Source organism: Euprymna scolopes, chromosome 18 (genome assembly GCF_053919585.1).
Source record: "Euprymna scolopes isolate OS-2025 chromosome 18, ASM5391958v1, whole genome shotgun sequence".
Lineage (NCBI taxonomy): Eukaryota > Metazoa > Mollusca > Cephalopoda > Sepiida > Sepiolidae > Euprymna > Euprymna scolopes.
Window position 1 is genome coordinate 40,583,884 of NC_136499.1, and position 17,644 is coordinate 40,601,527.

At 32.4% G+C, this 17,644-nt stretch overlaps 1 protein-coding gene across 3 annotated transcripts in view; it reads left to right on the forward strand.

Moving 5' to 3' along the window:
• The window catches only part of LOC145297587 (katanin p60 ATPase-containing subunit A-like 2), a 222,265-nt gene that overhangs the window by 116,453 nt on the left and 88,168 nt on the right, over positions 1 to 17,644 (forward strand). For all 3 annotated transcript variants that reach the window (XR_013870276.1, XM_080143634.1, XM_080143635.1), the window contains exons 11-15: positions 1,856 to 1,974; positions 5,437 to 5,534; positions 6,596 to 6,703; positions 12,800 to 12,968; positions 13,525 to 13,627. Coding sequence is in view for 2 of the 3 variants with exons in the window: in XM_080143634.1 (XP_079999760.1) it covers positions 1,856 to 1,974; positions 5,437 to 5,534; positions 6,596 to 6,703; positions 12,800 to 12,968; positions 13,525 to 13,627 (597 nt within the window). In the remaining variant the exon portion in view is untranslated. The remainder of the gene's footprint in view (positions 1 to 1,855; positions 1,975 to 5,436; positions 5,535 to 6,595; positions 6,704 to 12,799; positions 12,969 to 13,524; positions 13,628 to 17,644) is intronic.

Below are 17,644 nucleotides of genomic sequence, written 5' to 3' on the forward strand. Positions count from 1 at the left end.
TATCGTTCTCAATGTCTTCATTTATTTTTTTGCAGGCTTTTCAACAGCATCGACAAAATTCAAATCCGCAAGATTTTTTTATTCCAGTTCAAACTAGGTCGAAAAGCTGCCAGGAGAGCTCGTGATATCAATGATGTGTTTAGCCTAGGAACTACTAACGAACGTGTGGCACAACAGTGGTTCAGTCAAGAAATTTTGCAATGGTGATGAGAGCCTCGAAGATAAAGACAGTTGCAGCCAGCCGACGACGGTTGATATGAACATTTGAAAACTTGAATTGAAGCCGATCTTCGCAAAATCGCAGGAGAAGTTGCTGTTGAACTTGAGGTCGACCATTAGCAGTCATTCGCCATTTAAAGCAAATAGGGAAGTCAGAAAAATTGAACAATGATCAAAAAATCGTTTTGAAGTGTCTTCTATTCTCCTTATGTGCAACAAAAACGACCCATTTCTCAAATGGATTGTGACGTGAGATGAGAAATAGATCCTCTACAACAAGCGGTGACGTTCAGCATAGTGTTTGGATGCCGGAGAAACTCCACATTACTTCCCGAAGCCGAAATTGCACTAAAAAAAGGTTATGGTGACTGTTTGATGGTCTACAGCCAGTCTCATCTATCACATCTTGAATCTGGGCGAAATAATTACGGCGAAGAAGTACTGCCAAAACATTGACAAAACGCACCAGAAGCTCTAACGTATGTGGCCGAGATTGGTCAATATGAAAGGGCCAATTCTCCTCTATGACAACACTCGCCCACATGTTGCTTCAACTGCCATATTTACTGGACCTCTTGTCCACCGATTATCACTTTTTCAAGCATCTCAACATCTTCCTACACGAAAAATGCTTCAAAAGTTGAGATGATGTTGAATCGGCTTTCAATGACTTCATCGCTTCTAGAACTCCAGATTTCTATGCCAATGGGATAAATAAACTTGTTTCTCGTTGGCAAAAATGTGTTAATTGTAATGGTTCTCATTTCGATTAATGAAGTTTATTATGAAAGGAGTTATGATCTTTTGAATTTGAATGTCAAAAACAACATTATTTTTGTACCAATCTAATATATATATATATATATATATATATATATATATATATATATACACAAACACACAAATGAGGGGAGATAAAATTATGTAAATTATGATTGATAAAATTCTTGTTCATAAAACAGGGGATATACGATAAAGTGAATCATTTCCTTATTCCATGGAGCTTAAAAAAAATTTTTTTTTCTCCTGAGGATAAACGGTTAGCAAAAAATTTTTATATACACTTGGTATATTTATTATTTGAATCCTTCGAACTACTGTTGTCATTTTTAGTGTTATTTTCACAACGTTTTGGTGGATATAAGCTTCACTCTTCTTCAGGTGTATGTTGTTGAACTCCGGAATTTTTCTATCGAACTCGGGAATCTGCATGGAATTGAAATGGAACTCTTTATTTAATTCACAAGGTTAGCATGCTCTTTTCATCAGCCATGAGTGGGTAGAATTCTAAGTAATTTACAATTGTATTTTAAGTTTCCTACAGGACCAACACCCACAATAGAAGATTTCATATTAAATACAGAATGATTTTATGGATTGATTTGTAATTGTTTTTATTTTCCTATTTACTTGCCTCTCCACGAAGGCAAAGTTAGACACAAGGTCGCTTTTTAATATGAAGTACATTCAGCTCCCTCAAAAATGCCAATCTGGATTCAAACAATAATAAGAAGTATTCCAATCCAGAATGATTTCTTCTTTACTGAGGACAGAATAATCTGAACAGATGCTAAAAGGAAAAAATATATACAATTATTATTTCGATGCTTAATTTGTTTTCTCTACTTATTTCTAGGAACTGGGAAGACTCTTTTGGCTAAGGCTGTAGCTACTGTATGCAAGACGACATTCTTCAACATATCCGCTTCTAGTATTGTCAGCAAATGGAGAGGAGATTCAGAGAAACTTGTCCGAGTAAGAATTATCCCTTTTTAATGATGCTTATATGATACAGTAAGAATTATCCCTTTTTAATGATGCTTATATGATACAGTAAGAATTATACCTTTTTAATGATGCTTATATGATACAGTAAGAATTATACCTTTTTAATGATGCTTATATGATACAGTAAGAATTATACCTTTTTAATGATGCTTATATGATACAGTAAGAATTATACCTTTTTAATGATGCTTATATGATACAGTAAGAATTATACCTTTTTAATGATGCTTATATGATACAGTAAGAATTATACCTTTTTAATGATGCTTATATGATACAGTAAGAATTATACCTTTTTAATGATGCTTATATGATACAGTAAGAATTATACCTTTTTAATGATGCTTATATGATACAGTAAGAATTATACCTTTTTAATGATGCTTATATGATACAGTAAGAATTATACCTTTTTAATGATGCTTATATGATACAGTAAGAATTATACCTTTTTAATGATGCTTATATGATACAGTAAGAATTATACCTTTTTAATGATGCTTATATGATACAGTAAGAATTATACCTTTTTAATGATGCTTATATGATACAGTAAGAATTATACCTTTTTAATGATGCTTATATGATACAGTAAGAATTATACCTTTTTAATGATGCTTATATGATACAGTAAGAATTATACCTTTTTAATGATGCTTATATGATACAGTAAGAATTATACCTTTTTAATGATGCTTATATGATACAGTAAGAATTATACCTTTTTAATGATGCTTATATGATACAGTAAGAATTATACCTTTTTAATGATGCTTATATGATACAGTAAGAATTATACCTTTTTAATGATGCTTATATGATACAGTAAGAATTATACCTTTTTAATGATGCTTATATGATACAGTAAGAATTATACCTTTTTAATGATGCTTATATGATACAGTAAGAATTATACCTTTTTAATGATGCTTATATGATACAGACTGTTAGTTTTTGATTGTTATTGGGTATGAAAGGGAAAACAGGCTGCACATCTATTATTAATGAAGATTTTATATCTGTCTGTCTAAAGCTTTTATTAATTATCTTCTTGGGGAATAATGTATTATTGGATGTTACTTATTTTTTTGGATGGTAGTGTGGTATATGTTCCTTCTTAATGATACCATTCTCCCAGATATTAACTCGTTTGGAGAGGCAGTGTAGTATCAGATTGGTGCAAAAGATTTGCCGATTTGTGGAAGAGGTATTTTAAACCATTGTTATTTATTTTATGCATATTGTTATTACTGAAACATATCATCAGTACGGCACAATCACTGTTGACTCACTGGTTCTCACCAGATCATGGACGTTAAGCAACGTTGAGCCTGGTCAGTACCAGACGGGTGACCATTTGGGAAAGCTAGGCACTGTATGCACCTTCTGGGAAGGTTGGACGTGGGCCAGCACCCTCACCCTGAAAAAAGGAATCCTTGCTACAAAAGCATCTACAAAGCTGCGGATGGCCTATGCTCCTCCAAGGGCTCAAGGGCTATTATTTTATTTTTTATTATAAACATATCACCATGATTAATTTATAACTTTTTCTTTCAGGTTCTTAAAGCATCATTCATATTTTTCTGCAATATTTTCATCCATGTTGACCCCAAAATGACCTTCTTTAGTCAACAGAAAGAGAAGTCATCTTCCCTCATGATAATGCTTATACCTAGACAACATTACTGACCCAAAATTATCTAGGAAAATTTGATTAGGAAATCTTGCTCCTTCCTGCATGTTATCTTAACCAAGTTCTCTCGGATTGTCACTTATTTCAAGGATTACAAAACAATTTTAATGTCCTTAGTTTAATATCATGAAAGTGGACTGAACATGAATTAGATTCATATTTCATTTCTAAACCTAAAGAATTTCAAAGGCAAGGCATTTATAAGCTCGTTGAATGATGGAATCAAATTAAAGAGAACAAAATTCGTTATTGTTATGACTAAGTATTTTCAAAAAACACAGTTTTTCATTTTCAAGATGAAATTTTAAATCAGCAAACACTTTTGCACTGACCTGATATATGTTCGTTCATAATACATGCGATTGAAGGAAATATATTATTGTTGGTACATTATCATCACTATTATTTTATTCAATTGAACGTGCATTTTACATGTTGGCATTTGATGGACGGCTTTTAAACAATATACCTTTAAACTATCTCAGGTTATTATTTATTGCTTTTTATTTCAAAGATCTTCTCCTTATGTTTGCATTAGCCTCCTTTTTTCAACTCAACTCTTCTAAATCTACTAATCTATGCACTCTCATTGATTATTTCAATGTGACCATGCCAACGAAGTCTCCTGTTCTATACATATCTTCTTATAATGTCCAGATTTAATCTTCTGCAGAAATCAAATCTACATCATTCTTTAAGGCTTGTCCTCAATCCTCATTTGCATACATCATTACACTTGGTCCACATATCCGATTGATTCTTTTCTATGGTTAACAATGATAACACTCAGATGGATAGTAATAGCAGAAGTTCTCTGAACTTAACACATCACTCAATAAATCCAGAATCAAATTAATAAGACAAAAACTTTTAGGCAAAATTCGACTTTATTCATCAACAGAGTCTCATTCTAGAGTGATACACAGATTCCAACACTTCTCGAACAATGTGTTTGTTGAACAATTTGTCTTTGGCCTCAAAATAAACCTCAGTTTCTAATATCAATTTTCATTGGAACCAAATCTCTTTACCAAGATCATTCATTTGAGGACTGCAAACAGTCGATGGTCGCTGCGGGTCAGATCTGCAGAATAGATTGTGTGTAAAAGAAATCTGAAGTCCAGTTCATGTAGTTTTACAATCTTACAATCAACTTGTGATGTGATGGATTTTCTTTGTTAAAGATCAGTTTTTCTTCTTCATTTGTGATTGTTTTTAATGATTTCTTCCTTACAACACACCAATAATGCTATTATGTAATATTCACCATTGATGGTTCTTGCATTCTCAAGGTAATCAATGAGGAAAATGACTTGCATATCTCAAAACACAGAGGCCAAAACTTTACCTACTGATGTTTGCATCTGCTGTTGCTTTGGACGATTTTAACCTGCTGCAGACTACTCAGCTGACCATGAAAGTTGATCCTAGTGTTACATGATGGATGTGTTTAATTTATTATATATTGAAGCAAAAATTCTTTTTTGTTGGATTGAAACAATTTTAAACAACGCTCTGAATTGTTGATGTTTTATTGTTTTGATGGTGAGGGAAGTGGTGATGGTGTGAGTTATTGAGTCTTACTCCATCTACAATCGACAAACAAACATGGCAAACACAAATAATAAAAGAAATTCAAACATGGCAAAAACATCACAATTGATAATATGTAGAAAATGATAATTGACTATGTGCATTATGTCATTACATATTTTTTCTTTGCATCATGTTTGCAGGTCTTGTTTGAACTTGCGAGGTTTCATGCACCATCTACCATATTCTTGGATGAATTGGATTCCGTGATGAGCCAGAGAGGGTCGAACGGTCAGGGAATGTATGTTGCTTTATGTTTCTTTTACGTTATTTAGCTTTACAAACTATGTTTTTTTTTTACAATAAAATGTCAGTGGTACTTTTATTGTTGGATTTTGACTCTATGCAATTGCTTTTTGTGATTTTTCAATCTGAGTTATTTGCCCTTTAACTTTTGGGAATTTCACTATTCAGATCATAGATATTTTTAGTGACAAAATTGTCATAACGTATCAAAATTCTTTCTGTGAAAATTGAAAATAGATTTTGGTTTTTGATATAATTTTAGTATGAGTTAACTTTTTTAATAATTGCTGTGAAGATAGCATTTGGAGATGGTAAGAAATTTGTGTCTAAAATGATAATATTGTTAAAAATATGACGATTTGAGATTCTTTGTATCATATTATTTAGACAACTGTTCTCATTTGAGTGCTATTCGCACAACGTTTCAGACGATGTAACCTCTGATTTTTGACAGCTGTCGAACTCTGGCATCTTTTTGTCAAACTCTGGAATCTGTACAAAATTTCAAACAGAATGCTTTAATACACAGGGGTAGTACGCTCTCATTCTGTCAGCTATGACTGGGTAGAGGTCTTACATAATTCGCGATTGCATTCTTAGTATCACCCATACTGAGGATTGAACCTTAAACCTCCAGAAGAGTTTGACTTGCAACTAAATTTTATTAAGTACTTTATCTGTTGCACCACAGATCCTTGAAGATAAGAATCAGAACAGTAGTCCAAATAATCAAAATTATCAATCCTCATCTAAAACATTCAGAAACATTTGAAATTCTATTTTTTACAATCATGTGTTTGATTTTTTTCATTGATTGCCTGATAATTTCGAAAGACTTTACCATGTTCATTCCCTTTTCTCAGGTGATAAAAGAAGAGAGCTCTTCTCTGTAGCAAACTGTTAGCTTACTCACGTGCTCAACAACTGATTACTATTTCGGACATACTCATTTTCTAACCTAAAACGTTTTTTTCCACCAATCGGAATCTTTGATTTATCTATCAACTCATCCTCCATTGCCATATTCTTTAACAAAAGTAATACTTTCTCTTTCAGTGAACATGAGGGAAGCCGAAGAATGAAGACCGAACTTCTAGTTCAAATGGATGGTTTGGCAAAAACAGATGACCTTGTTTTCCTCTTGGCTGCTTCAAACATGCCTTGGTCAGTTCTGGTTTTATTCAGAGCTATGGCACTTATTAATACTAGTGTTGGGACGATTAATCAGAATCGGAAAAATTATCATTTTTTTTTATCATTAGACACATTTTTTTTCCATTGCTGGTAATAATGGTAAAATAATAAATATTTATCGATTTACACTTATCAGTAAAGCTAAAATCGATAGATCATCCTTCACAAATGTATTTTGACGTTTAGAAAAATATCTGCATATTTAACATGTGTTTTTACGAAAATCAGGGAAAATAACAACTTATATATATATACTAGCAAAAGTACCCGTCGTTGACTGGGTTCAAAAATAGCCTACAGAAAATGGACTCTGATTTATTAAAGTATGATAGGTTATGAAAAGGAAGGGTTGTAAAGAGATGGCTTCGAATTCGGGGATATCAAAACCAAACCAAAATATGATGAAAGTAAAAATAAAATAGATAAACCCCATAATTTATTATACCATACCTGCTCACACGGAAACACTTATCACAATATTCTGTGGATCTATATTAAAAAACCTTGTTAAACTTTGTGACATATTTCCATTCTATGGAGGTCAGGCGCGAACGAACACCCCATAATTTTATTATACCATATTTTCTCAAACTGAAACATAATTATCAAAGTATACTTACGCAGATAGATATGAAAAGTCTTTATTAAAGTTTGTGCCTATTTCCATTCTATGGAGGCCAGGCGCGAACGCAGACCCCACAATTTTATTATACCATCACTATTTAAGTTAAAACATACTTATCAAAGTATTCTTATGTACATCTATATTAAAAACACTTGTAAACGTTTTTTTTTTAATTTTTAACTTTTTTATTTCCATACTTTGAGAACCAGGCGCGAACGCAGACCCCACAATTTTAATGAACCACCGTTCTGCCGGATCAAACATACCCATCCCTGTGTCTCGATACATCTTCTATCATTATATGTAATCAGTTTTTTAAAATAGTCAACCATATAGGAGCCTATTCGTGACCACACACGCACACATACACACACACATTCAGCTTTATATTATATATATATATATATATATATATATATGTGTGTGTATATATATATATTAGAGATTTTAAAAGAATCGGAATCGGTAATTGTATCGGAATCGGGAAAAATATTGGAATCGTCCCATCACTTATTAATACATTTGCTGCCAGCTATAGCTCTTTTAATATATTATCATTGCCAAGCTATTTTTTCTGCAATTTTCAAAAACTAAAAATAATGCATATGAATATATGGAATATATATTATATTTGTATTTATTTTTAAAGGAAATTTCATGAGCCATTTTTACTAAAGGAATTGTTATTTTTTATCAATTTGTATATTTTTTGTAATAAAAATGACTCCAATCATTCAACTTATAACTTATATATGTAATCGCTAGAAAAAAAACATTATATATGGCAGGGGCCAAATACGAGATAACTCAATTCATTCAATATATGTTATTTTGAGATGTGAGTTCGAGTTAAGGACAGTTATCGTATGTGCCGAGTGTGCATTGAATAATCTATATATTAATACGATAACGTGTGTGTTATTTTCTGTGTCACACTTACATCTGGGTCGTTTAATTATTATGTACTTCCATTTCTTGTAATAAATAATTTTACCAAGAATTCTTCATAGGTTTTGGTTTTGATTTCGATTATAGCTGATGGCACTCAAGTCATCTATTTCCACAAGCTCTTTTGTAATAGCTGTCAACCTGTGCAACATATTACCACAGGGATGTTTCTCTGCAGATTACAACATGACCAGGTTCAAATCCAATCTCCACAGATTCCTGTCATGAAGTGTTTCTATTAGTATTTGAACTTGATCCTAACAATCATAACATTTTATCAATCCTTATCCTTGAGTGGCTTTTGGACGTGATAAATGGTGGCACATTTAGGATTAAAACAAAAAATAAAAACTGAGCAATAGGCTAGTCACTGATTTACTCACTGAATAGATTAAATAGGCCAGTGTACTACAGGTGAGTTTATTTCAAGGCTCATATATAAAACATATATTCCAAACATGCCTATCATTATAGACAAAGCTAAAACCAAGTACAATAACCATATTTAGTTATAATGAACACAGGTTATCGAAACAAGAGCAAAATTAAAATGGAAACAGACTCAAATGGAGCATCAAACTAATAGTCAGACTTATTTTCTAAATAGATGAGATGAGTCAAATTATATAAAGGCAAAACTTCATTAGACTAATCGGCAAAACTAAATTATTTGCATAAACAAATGAGTTAATTTCTTTGTCTGAAATGCCCGTCTAAAACCTCTTGTTTGGGATGGACACTGTTTTCTTTCTATTAAAACCTCAGCACACAAATCAGCAATGCTTTGACTGGCAGAGGCGACCATTATCACTGGGGCCAGTGAGCGTATCATTCTTCATATTAGACACATTACAGCAAATAAGAGATTCAAAAGTGGACTTTATTTTCAGTAGCCTTGTAACTCTCGCTTTTTTATTGACTTTTTAATCCTCACGTTCCATGAGCGATGTTTTTGACAAAGCGGGAGGAATTGCTGTTTTCTGAGTCAGAATCTGACACTTATATTTGGTTAGTTTTTGATTGCGAAGTAATATTTTTAGCTGCTTAAATCAAGTGACTTATGCCTTGTCTGAAATGATTTCCATACAAAATGCAAGGATATAAGATATATATGTAAATATCAACAAATTATACAAAGTGATCATCACGTATTTTTGAGTTGCAGCTTTGTATTATATTTCAATATTATAAACTTTAATGAACCAATAATAGATTGACGATGAATATTCTGAACATTGATTGGTTGAATATTGAACTAACAGACCATATTGTCTCAGCTTACATACTTTGTCAACTATTAAAATTCTTTAAAGGATATATGTGCAGGCGACTTCACATTAGTCAGAATACTCCACTTCACCCAAAAGACAAAGCAATCCCTTTGAAATTGCTAATAAAATTCCATGTTGAAGTTGCCAAATTCTATAGTAAAAATCCTACAGGATTCGAACTCGGCATGCTCAGATTATCAGTCCATGTTGGTGTTTACTACATAACGACCACCTCCCATCACTAAAGATCACTTAAGATCAACCGTTTTGATAATTGGTGTCAAATTTATTAGTTTTACGTAGAAAAAAAAAAAATTTTTTTAAATAAAAACTCTGCTCCGTTGGGTCACCCATTGGGCTTAATTATGTTTCTTGAATCGAGTTAAAAGTGAGTTTTCAAAGTCACTTAAGTATAAATCTATATATCTGTAAAAGTGAAATTGTCTATCTGTGCGTGTGTGTGTGTCTGTGTGTCTGTGTGTACATTTCCCTACTAAACTACTCTGTCAATTTAAAGTCTAAAGACTCGAGATTTCACATAAGGGCATTAAGATTTGGGAAAATCTTGTTAGCCAAATTTCTGGCCGAAAACCAGTTATCAAAGTTCAACGATTTGACCTTTGAAAACTCTACCAATCTCCTTTGCCAATTTTGGGTCTAAACACTTAAAATTTTAGATGTAGATTACTTGGACATGGATCACACTTTTTAACGTGATTTGAGCCCAAAACAATAAATGTTAAGGGATCAAAATTGGGGTCAAAATTTTAAAAAATTTGATCTCGGCGGTCTCTACCAAATTACTCAATCAATTTTTGCTCTAAACATTTGAAATTTTACATAAAGTATATTCAGACATAGGGCAAGCTTTTTATTCGGTTTTTGGGCGAAAATTTGGCTACCAAGGGATCAAAGTTCAAAAGATTTGGCCTTTGCGGTCTCTAGCAAACTATTCAGCCAATTTTGGCTCTAAACATTTGAAATTTTACATAAAGGATATTCAGACATGCAGCAAGCTTTTTAATCAGTTTTTGGGCGAAAATTTAGCTGCCAAGAGGTCAAAGTTGATAGAGTTGACCTTTGCAGAATCTACGAAACTGCTCCGCCAATTTTGGGTCTAAATACTTGAAATTTTAGATGTAGGTTACCGGACGTGAGTCAAACTTTCTAATATATATATGTACATATGCACATAAAGTCATGAACAGTACATAGGACCTAAGCAAAACCGGGCTAAACTGCTAGTAAATCATAAAACAAAATTAGTCTGTTTCTGTTCACTGTATATCTTCTTACTTTCTTTCTCTCTACACTTAAATAATATTACTACTCTTGGTGATATTTGTTTTTATTTACAATGGACAACTCCAATCTTTTTTTTATTCTTTCCTTTATTACTTTAGAATGATAACAAATGAAGAAAGAGTAATGGAAGCAAGAGTTATAGGTCAAACTAAAGTGAAAGAGAGTAAAAATGATAGACATATACTCAGTAAGGCTTTTCATTTAGTGAGTAAATCGAAAATACTGCTAATTAAAACAATTAGAATGGGACTTTTTCAAACAGCACAATTGCAAAACTGATGAATATTTTAGCATGTATTTTGCATGCTTAGAATACATATAAAAAACTATCAGGAAACAATTGGAATATACTCAGTTTTAGTATATTAATAGGTTAAACAAATTTTTAGTGATGCTCATGCAATAGTTATTTACAAATAAGGCTTCATGAAATCAAATGAACAGCTCTTTAAAACAAAGCAATGCTAAAAGAAAATTGTCCCTTTTATTCTATATGTAACATAGTCTTGGAACCAATACGTTGTAGTCTCAGTCACCAAAGAAACAAAGAATAGGAAAGAACTTCAACTCACATTTTTGTTGTACAACAACATTGATTTCCTCATTCTCTTATTACCACTGTAATATCCCTCACTTGATTATCTTTTCTAATGTGCTCACGAACGTGCTCCCATCTTTAATGTGATCTTCTTTTTTAAGTTTTTATTTTTTCCTACTAGTGATATCATTTCACATGCATTTGTATACACGCGTCCATGCTATGTTACAAATATATATGGTAATCTCTAAAAAATGCCACTCATGGAATTGTTAATAAAGTTTACAATCCTTTCGGCAGTTCAACATGATAAGACTGTTGGAGATTCAGGTTTGAAACTTGGTGGACAAGTCAGGCATCGATTGAACTTTATTTATACAAAAAGAGTATAAGGCAATGGAAACGGATAAGATCTTACATGTGGAGAAAATATGTGTGGATGGCAAGGTTATTGAGGTTGTTCAGAAGTTTTGTTATCTTGGTGATATCATAGGAACACAGATGAAAGCAGGTGCTCGGATGATAACAAGAATTAGTGGATGGCAAAAGTTCAGAGAACCTTTGTCATCATTAATCAAACAGCGTTCCCACTGTCGACCAATGGAATAATCAGTCAGGCATTTCTTTTTTCTTACACGGAGTCATCATTTATCAAGGCCTGAAGGCCACTCGAAGATAAGAGTTAATGAGTGTACGGTAGTCACCGGGACAAACAACAGCATATTAATAAGTGGTGGAAATGTGGTTGAAATATATTATTTATGGAAGGGGGTCCAAAAAGAACTTGTTTACATTGAACTTGAAGACGACTATAATGTAGTCAGCTGGAACACAGGCCAGCGGAACAGAATTCCACAGCCGGATAGTTCTAGGAAATATGCAATGTGATGATATATAGAAGCGAGACCTGGCCAGTGAGGTTAACTGGTATGTGTGGCATGGAGAGAGATGCCATGAGAATGGTATAGTGTATGTGTAATGCAGGTTTTAAAGACTTGAGAAGTTAAAAGAAAGATGAAATTTGGACAGTATAGATGTGTGTATACAAATGACTTTGATGTTTTGGCCATATTGAAAAAATAGTTGAGAATTCTTGGGTTAGCAGATGTAGAACAATTGTGGCAGTAGGAACAGCTCATTAGGGAAGGTCAGGGAAAGTATGCAAGTGATGAGGATGAACTTGAGAGAAAGTGCAATAAATAAAAACATGGCCAGCTTAGCTTGAAAGTCAATTTCTAAAAAGCCATCCAACCGATGATGATGATAATGATGAAGAAGAAATGTGTTTGGATTGCAGAAAAGAGTCTGAAATTTATCAACAATTTCCATCGGTGTATTTGTGCGGTTTTTCAAAGTTGTATTAATTTTCTAATTCCTAGGGAACTTGATCATGCGATGCTTCGTCGGCTGGAAAAACGAATTCTTGTGGACCTGCCAACCATGAAAGCTCGAAAAGCAATGATTAACCTTCATTTACCAAAAGTGGTCATTCCGAAAGAGGGAGGCTTGGAACTTTTAACAGAATTAGACTATGACCTCCTCGCAAAGGTATGTCATTGTTATTGGTTGAAAAGAACTATGCACGTTGTATTAGGAAAAAAAAAAGCTATTGATCATAAAAAAACAAGAAATAAACTAGTCATATTTTACAACCTCGGTTGCATCCCCGAAATGTCACATTCCAGTGCTTGTTTTACAAGTATTTTAATGGAATATGCTCCGACGAACTTGAAACACTTGTACTCTTTCAACTTAAATACTCCTAATTAACTCGACAGGCAGCAAAATTCCACTTCTAACCTGTAGAGATCCCTAGCTACCCGAAAGCCTTCTGCTTAAATTTCTTCTTTTGAACTGCTAGACTTTGGAATTCCCTACTAGGCCTCTGTTTCCCTGACTGTACTGACATGCAGAAGTTCAAGTGCAATGTAAAAAGAAGAAATCTTGCTACTCAACCCGACAACATAGCGTCCTTGTAGATTTTGTCTGAAATAGTAGTCCCTTTCATCCAAGTGGCACTGTACCCTGTTTAGGGTAGGATTACAGTAAAAAAGAATGTAAGAAAATTGAATGCTTTAATTTCTATTTTAAACTGTATTTTCAGAAAACCGAGGGTTACTCTGGTTCTGATATAAAACTCGTCTGTAAAGAAGCTGCGATGCGACCAGTACGAAAGGTATTCAACATCCTAGAGAATCATACAGAAGGTAAGTGCATATCCAATATGGTTGAGGTTTGGCACAAGGACATAATTACAAGTGACCCTGAGGAGGTGGGGAACTCTGGAATCTGTAAATATAATCAACATGATGATAGCAATAAGCATTCTTTTTATTTTATTATTGAAATCTTTTGAGATGAGTAATTTGTTTATTTATTTATTTGTTTATTTGTTTATTTATCTATTTGTTTATTTATCTATTTGTTTATTTATTTGTTTGTTTATTTATTTGCTTGTTTATTTATTTGTTTGTTTATTTATTTGTTTATCTATTTATTTGTTTATCTATTTATTTGTTTATCTATTTATTTGTTTATTTATTTATTTGTTTATTTATTTGTTTATTTATTTATTTGTTTATTCATTTATTTGTTTATTTATTTGTTTATTTATTTGTTTATTTATTTATTTGTTTATCTATTTATTTGTTTATCTATTTATTTGTTTATCTATTTATTTGTTTATCTATTTATTTGTTTATTTATTTGTTTATTTATTTGTTTGTTTATGTATTTATTTGTTTATTTATTTATTTGTTTATTTATTTATTTATTTATTTGTTTATCTATTTATTTGTTTATCTATTTATTTGTTTATCTATTTATTTGTTTATCTATTTATTTGTTTATCTATTTATTTGTTTATCTATTTATTTGTTTATTTATTTATTTGTTTATTTATTTATTTGTTTATTTATTTATTTATTTGTTTATCTATTTATTTGTTTATCTATTTATTTGTTTATCTATTTATTTGTTTATCTATTTATTTGTTTATTTATTTATTTGTTTATTTATTTATCTATTTATTTGTTTATTTATTTTTTTATATATTTATTTGTTTATTTATTTGTTTATTTATTTATTTGTTTATTTATTTGTTTATTTATTTGTTTATTTATCTATTTATTTTTTTATCTATTTATTTGTTTATCTATTTATTTGTTTATCTATTTATTTGTTCATTTATTTATTTGTTTATTTATGTATTTGTTTATCTATTTATTTGTTTATTTTTATATTTATTTGTTTTTTTTTGTATATTTATCTATTTATTTGTATATTTATTTATTTATCTATTTATTTGTTTATTTGTGGACTGTTATCTTGTTTCACAACTTCTCGGCCAACTATTTTGTCTGGTCAACAACTATGGAAGGCAGCAATTACTGAGGATACAGTTCCGAGACTCGGCATTCCTATCCTGTCGCGTTTAATCACCTGAAAAAGACAAGATGATGAATTGGCCGAAACGTAGTGAAACAATAACAACCATGAAGATTAGGATCGTAAGGTGAAATCGCCGTATGGCGGGGCCTAAGCAAAATTTTATACAGTACATATTAAAAAGTAGTATGAAACTACAGTACAGTATATAATACACGTGTATATAATCAAATAACATTATAAATAGCACCGTAAGGCGAGGCAAATACTGTAACCAGGGGCCAGAAAAACATCATATTCCACATCGTAACTTGAAAAAAAAAAAACATATCCTAGGGCCACAGTATCCCGGGGGTCTACTGCATGGTTAAGTGTTGAGATGCAACACTTTTTGTAGTGATAATTTCGTCATTTTGAAATTGACGTTTTTCGCGTTTTGGCATTCGAACTATTCAACCAGGTTATTCTACAAAACCAGTCATATACAAAACGTGTATGATTTTAGCATCAAATCACCCAGGATTGTTGACATGCGATGAAACCCTAGAATCTACATACCAACATACTCTTTATATGGAGGCGAAAGACTCACTGAAATTAAGTATTATGAACTCGTCTTTTTACCACAACTTCAGAAACCTTTCATTTCTTCCCCCGTGTTTCTAGCATCAAATGTTATTTCCATAAACAAAGTTTTTTTTCCAAAGAACACCCCATTTGTCGAAACAGATCTGTTTTTCTGCAGATTTCAACATGATCGTCTTCAAATTTAATATTAACATATATTTTCCATAAACTATCCTCATAAATATTTAGATATTGTTCATTCCATTCACTATTTTCAATTCTCTTATAATATAAACACCCATTGCATATATCTACAACTAGTCCGAGAAGAAAACAATATCAAGATGGCAGAACCAAATAAAACATTTTTTTCCAATAATGTAGAAAGATAGAACATATAAAAATTATCAACACATTTCAGAGTGGATAAAAATTTTAATTATGGGATACATTTATAATCTATAAAAGTATCCCTTCTCTTATATATAAAAGGTACTTTTGTGTGTGTGTGAGAGAGTTCGTTCTTTATGGACTCTGAAATGATTGGGTGCATTTTTATATGAAATTTCATACAAATATACTTTGTGTCTGGGAGTGTTTTTAGATAGTTTTGTCTTAGAATGCCTCTAAGTCTCGAAAATCGTTAATCAATGATCAAAAAATATAATTATAAAAGGAATGGTTCAATTTTGAACACACTTATCACCTTATAAAGCCTAACATCACAAGTGCATTTGAGAAGGTTTATCACCGCACAAGCAGAAGGGCCTGGCATATAAAATCAACAGTAGGTTCTTTGATAAGATAGTGGAATGTTCAAAATTTATGTTTCTGTTTAGAACATAATTCATACTAAATTTTTGCATTTTAAACTTTGATTCACGCCATTATATAACATGTTTTTATAAAATCAACAGCAAGTTCTTTGATAAGACAGGGGTGCATTCAAAATAAATGTTTCTGTTTAGAGTATACGATACTTGACTTTGAATTTTAAACTTTAATTCAAGCCATTATATAACTATTTTTTATAAAATCAACAGTAGGTTCTCTACAGTGCAATGATGACTACTATATATTATGGACGAAGTCACTGCATGAAGACATATGAAGTTTCCTCCTGGTGCACCGCAATGGGTCCCCAACTAGAGCATGCAATAAATTGATTTGACTGAAAATCGGCAATTTCACCAATTTAAATGACAATAAAAGTATGGTGTAATCCTCATTCAATATCGAGTAACGTCAGGTCTCCCTGCTAACACACATATATAGATATTACTTTCTGTTTTGTTTGCTGTACTTTTGAATGAATTCAATTATTTATACGACAGGGCATTTTTACCTAAATGCTAGTTGGGAATAATTTTCCTCTTTACCAAACTGATATATTTTTTTTTTTTTTTTTTACAAGGTGGTCACCATTATCAAGGTCCGGAAGCCACTCAGGGATAAGGGTTATTGCAAGTACATTACGTTAGTGTGGAGATTTAATAACTTGTCTACTTAAGGGGGCGGTTCATCAGGAATTTGTTTACGTTGGACATGAAGACATCCAGGTTGTAGTCAGGTGGGAAGCAGGCAGACGGAACAGAGTTCCACAGGCGTGCAGTTCTAAGAAAGAAGCTTTGTTCATGGAATCTACGTTTTTATTTAGACACAAATAAAGAGTGGGGAAAATTTTTGACAGTGGTTTCAGCTGGACGGGTGTTTTTCGTAAAAGATTGGCGAGGGGGGACCAGAGATTGGAGCTCAGACGAGCACCTACCATGGAAATAACGATAAAACAAAGATAGGCTCGCAACGTCTCTTCTGTGGAAGAGAGGTTGCAGGGAAGAGAAAAGGGCATCCCCCACTGAGCCATGAAGTCTATTTTGTACTCTGTCAAGGCAGGATAGGCTGTTTTTAGCAGCTCCTGCCCAGATATGGCAGCAGTATTCCATCCTTGGACGTACTTGGCTTTTATATAGATAGAGAATTGCATCAGTAGTGAGATATCTTCTGGAGTGGTAGAAGGATGCCACCATCTTTCCAGCGACCTTGGCAACAGATTTGATGTACGTGTTCCATTTCAGATCAGGAGTAAAGGTCAAGCCCAGAAGCTTGTCAAAACATGGGGCTTCTCCTAGACGAGAGCCATCCATTTCAATTGATGCCAGATGGGGATCAGAGCGTTGATGATGTAAAGATAGGAGTTTGGTTTTAGATGCATTAAAGGTAACCAGCTACGTCTTCCCCTACTGAACCACACGTTCGAGATCAGAGGAGAG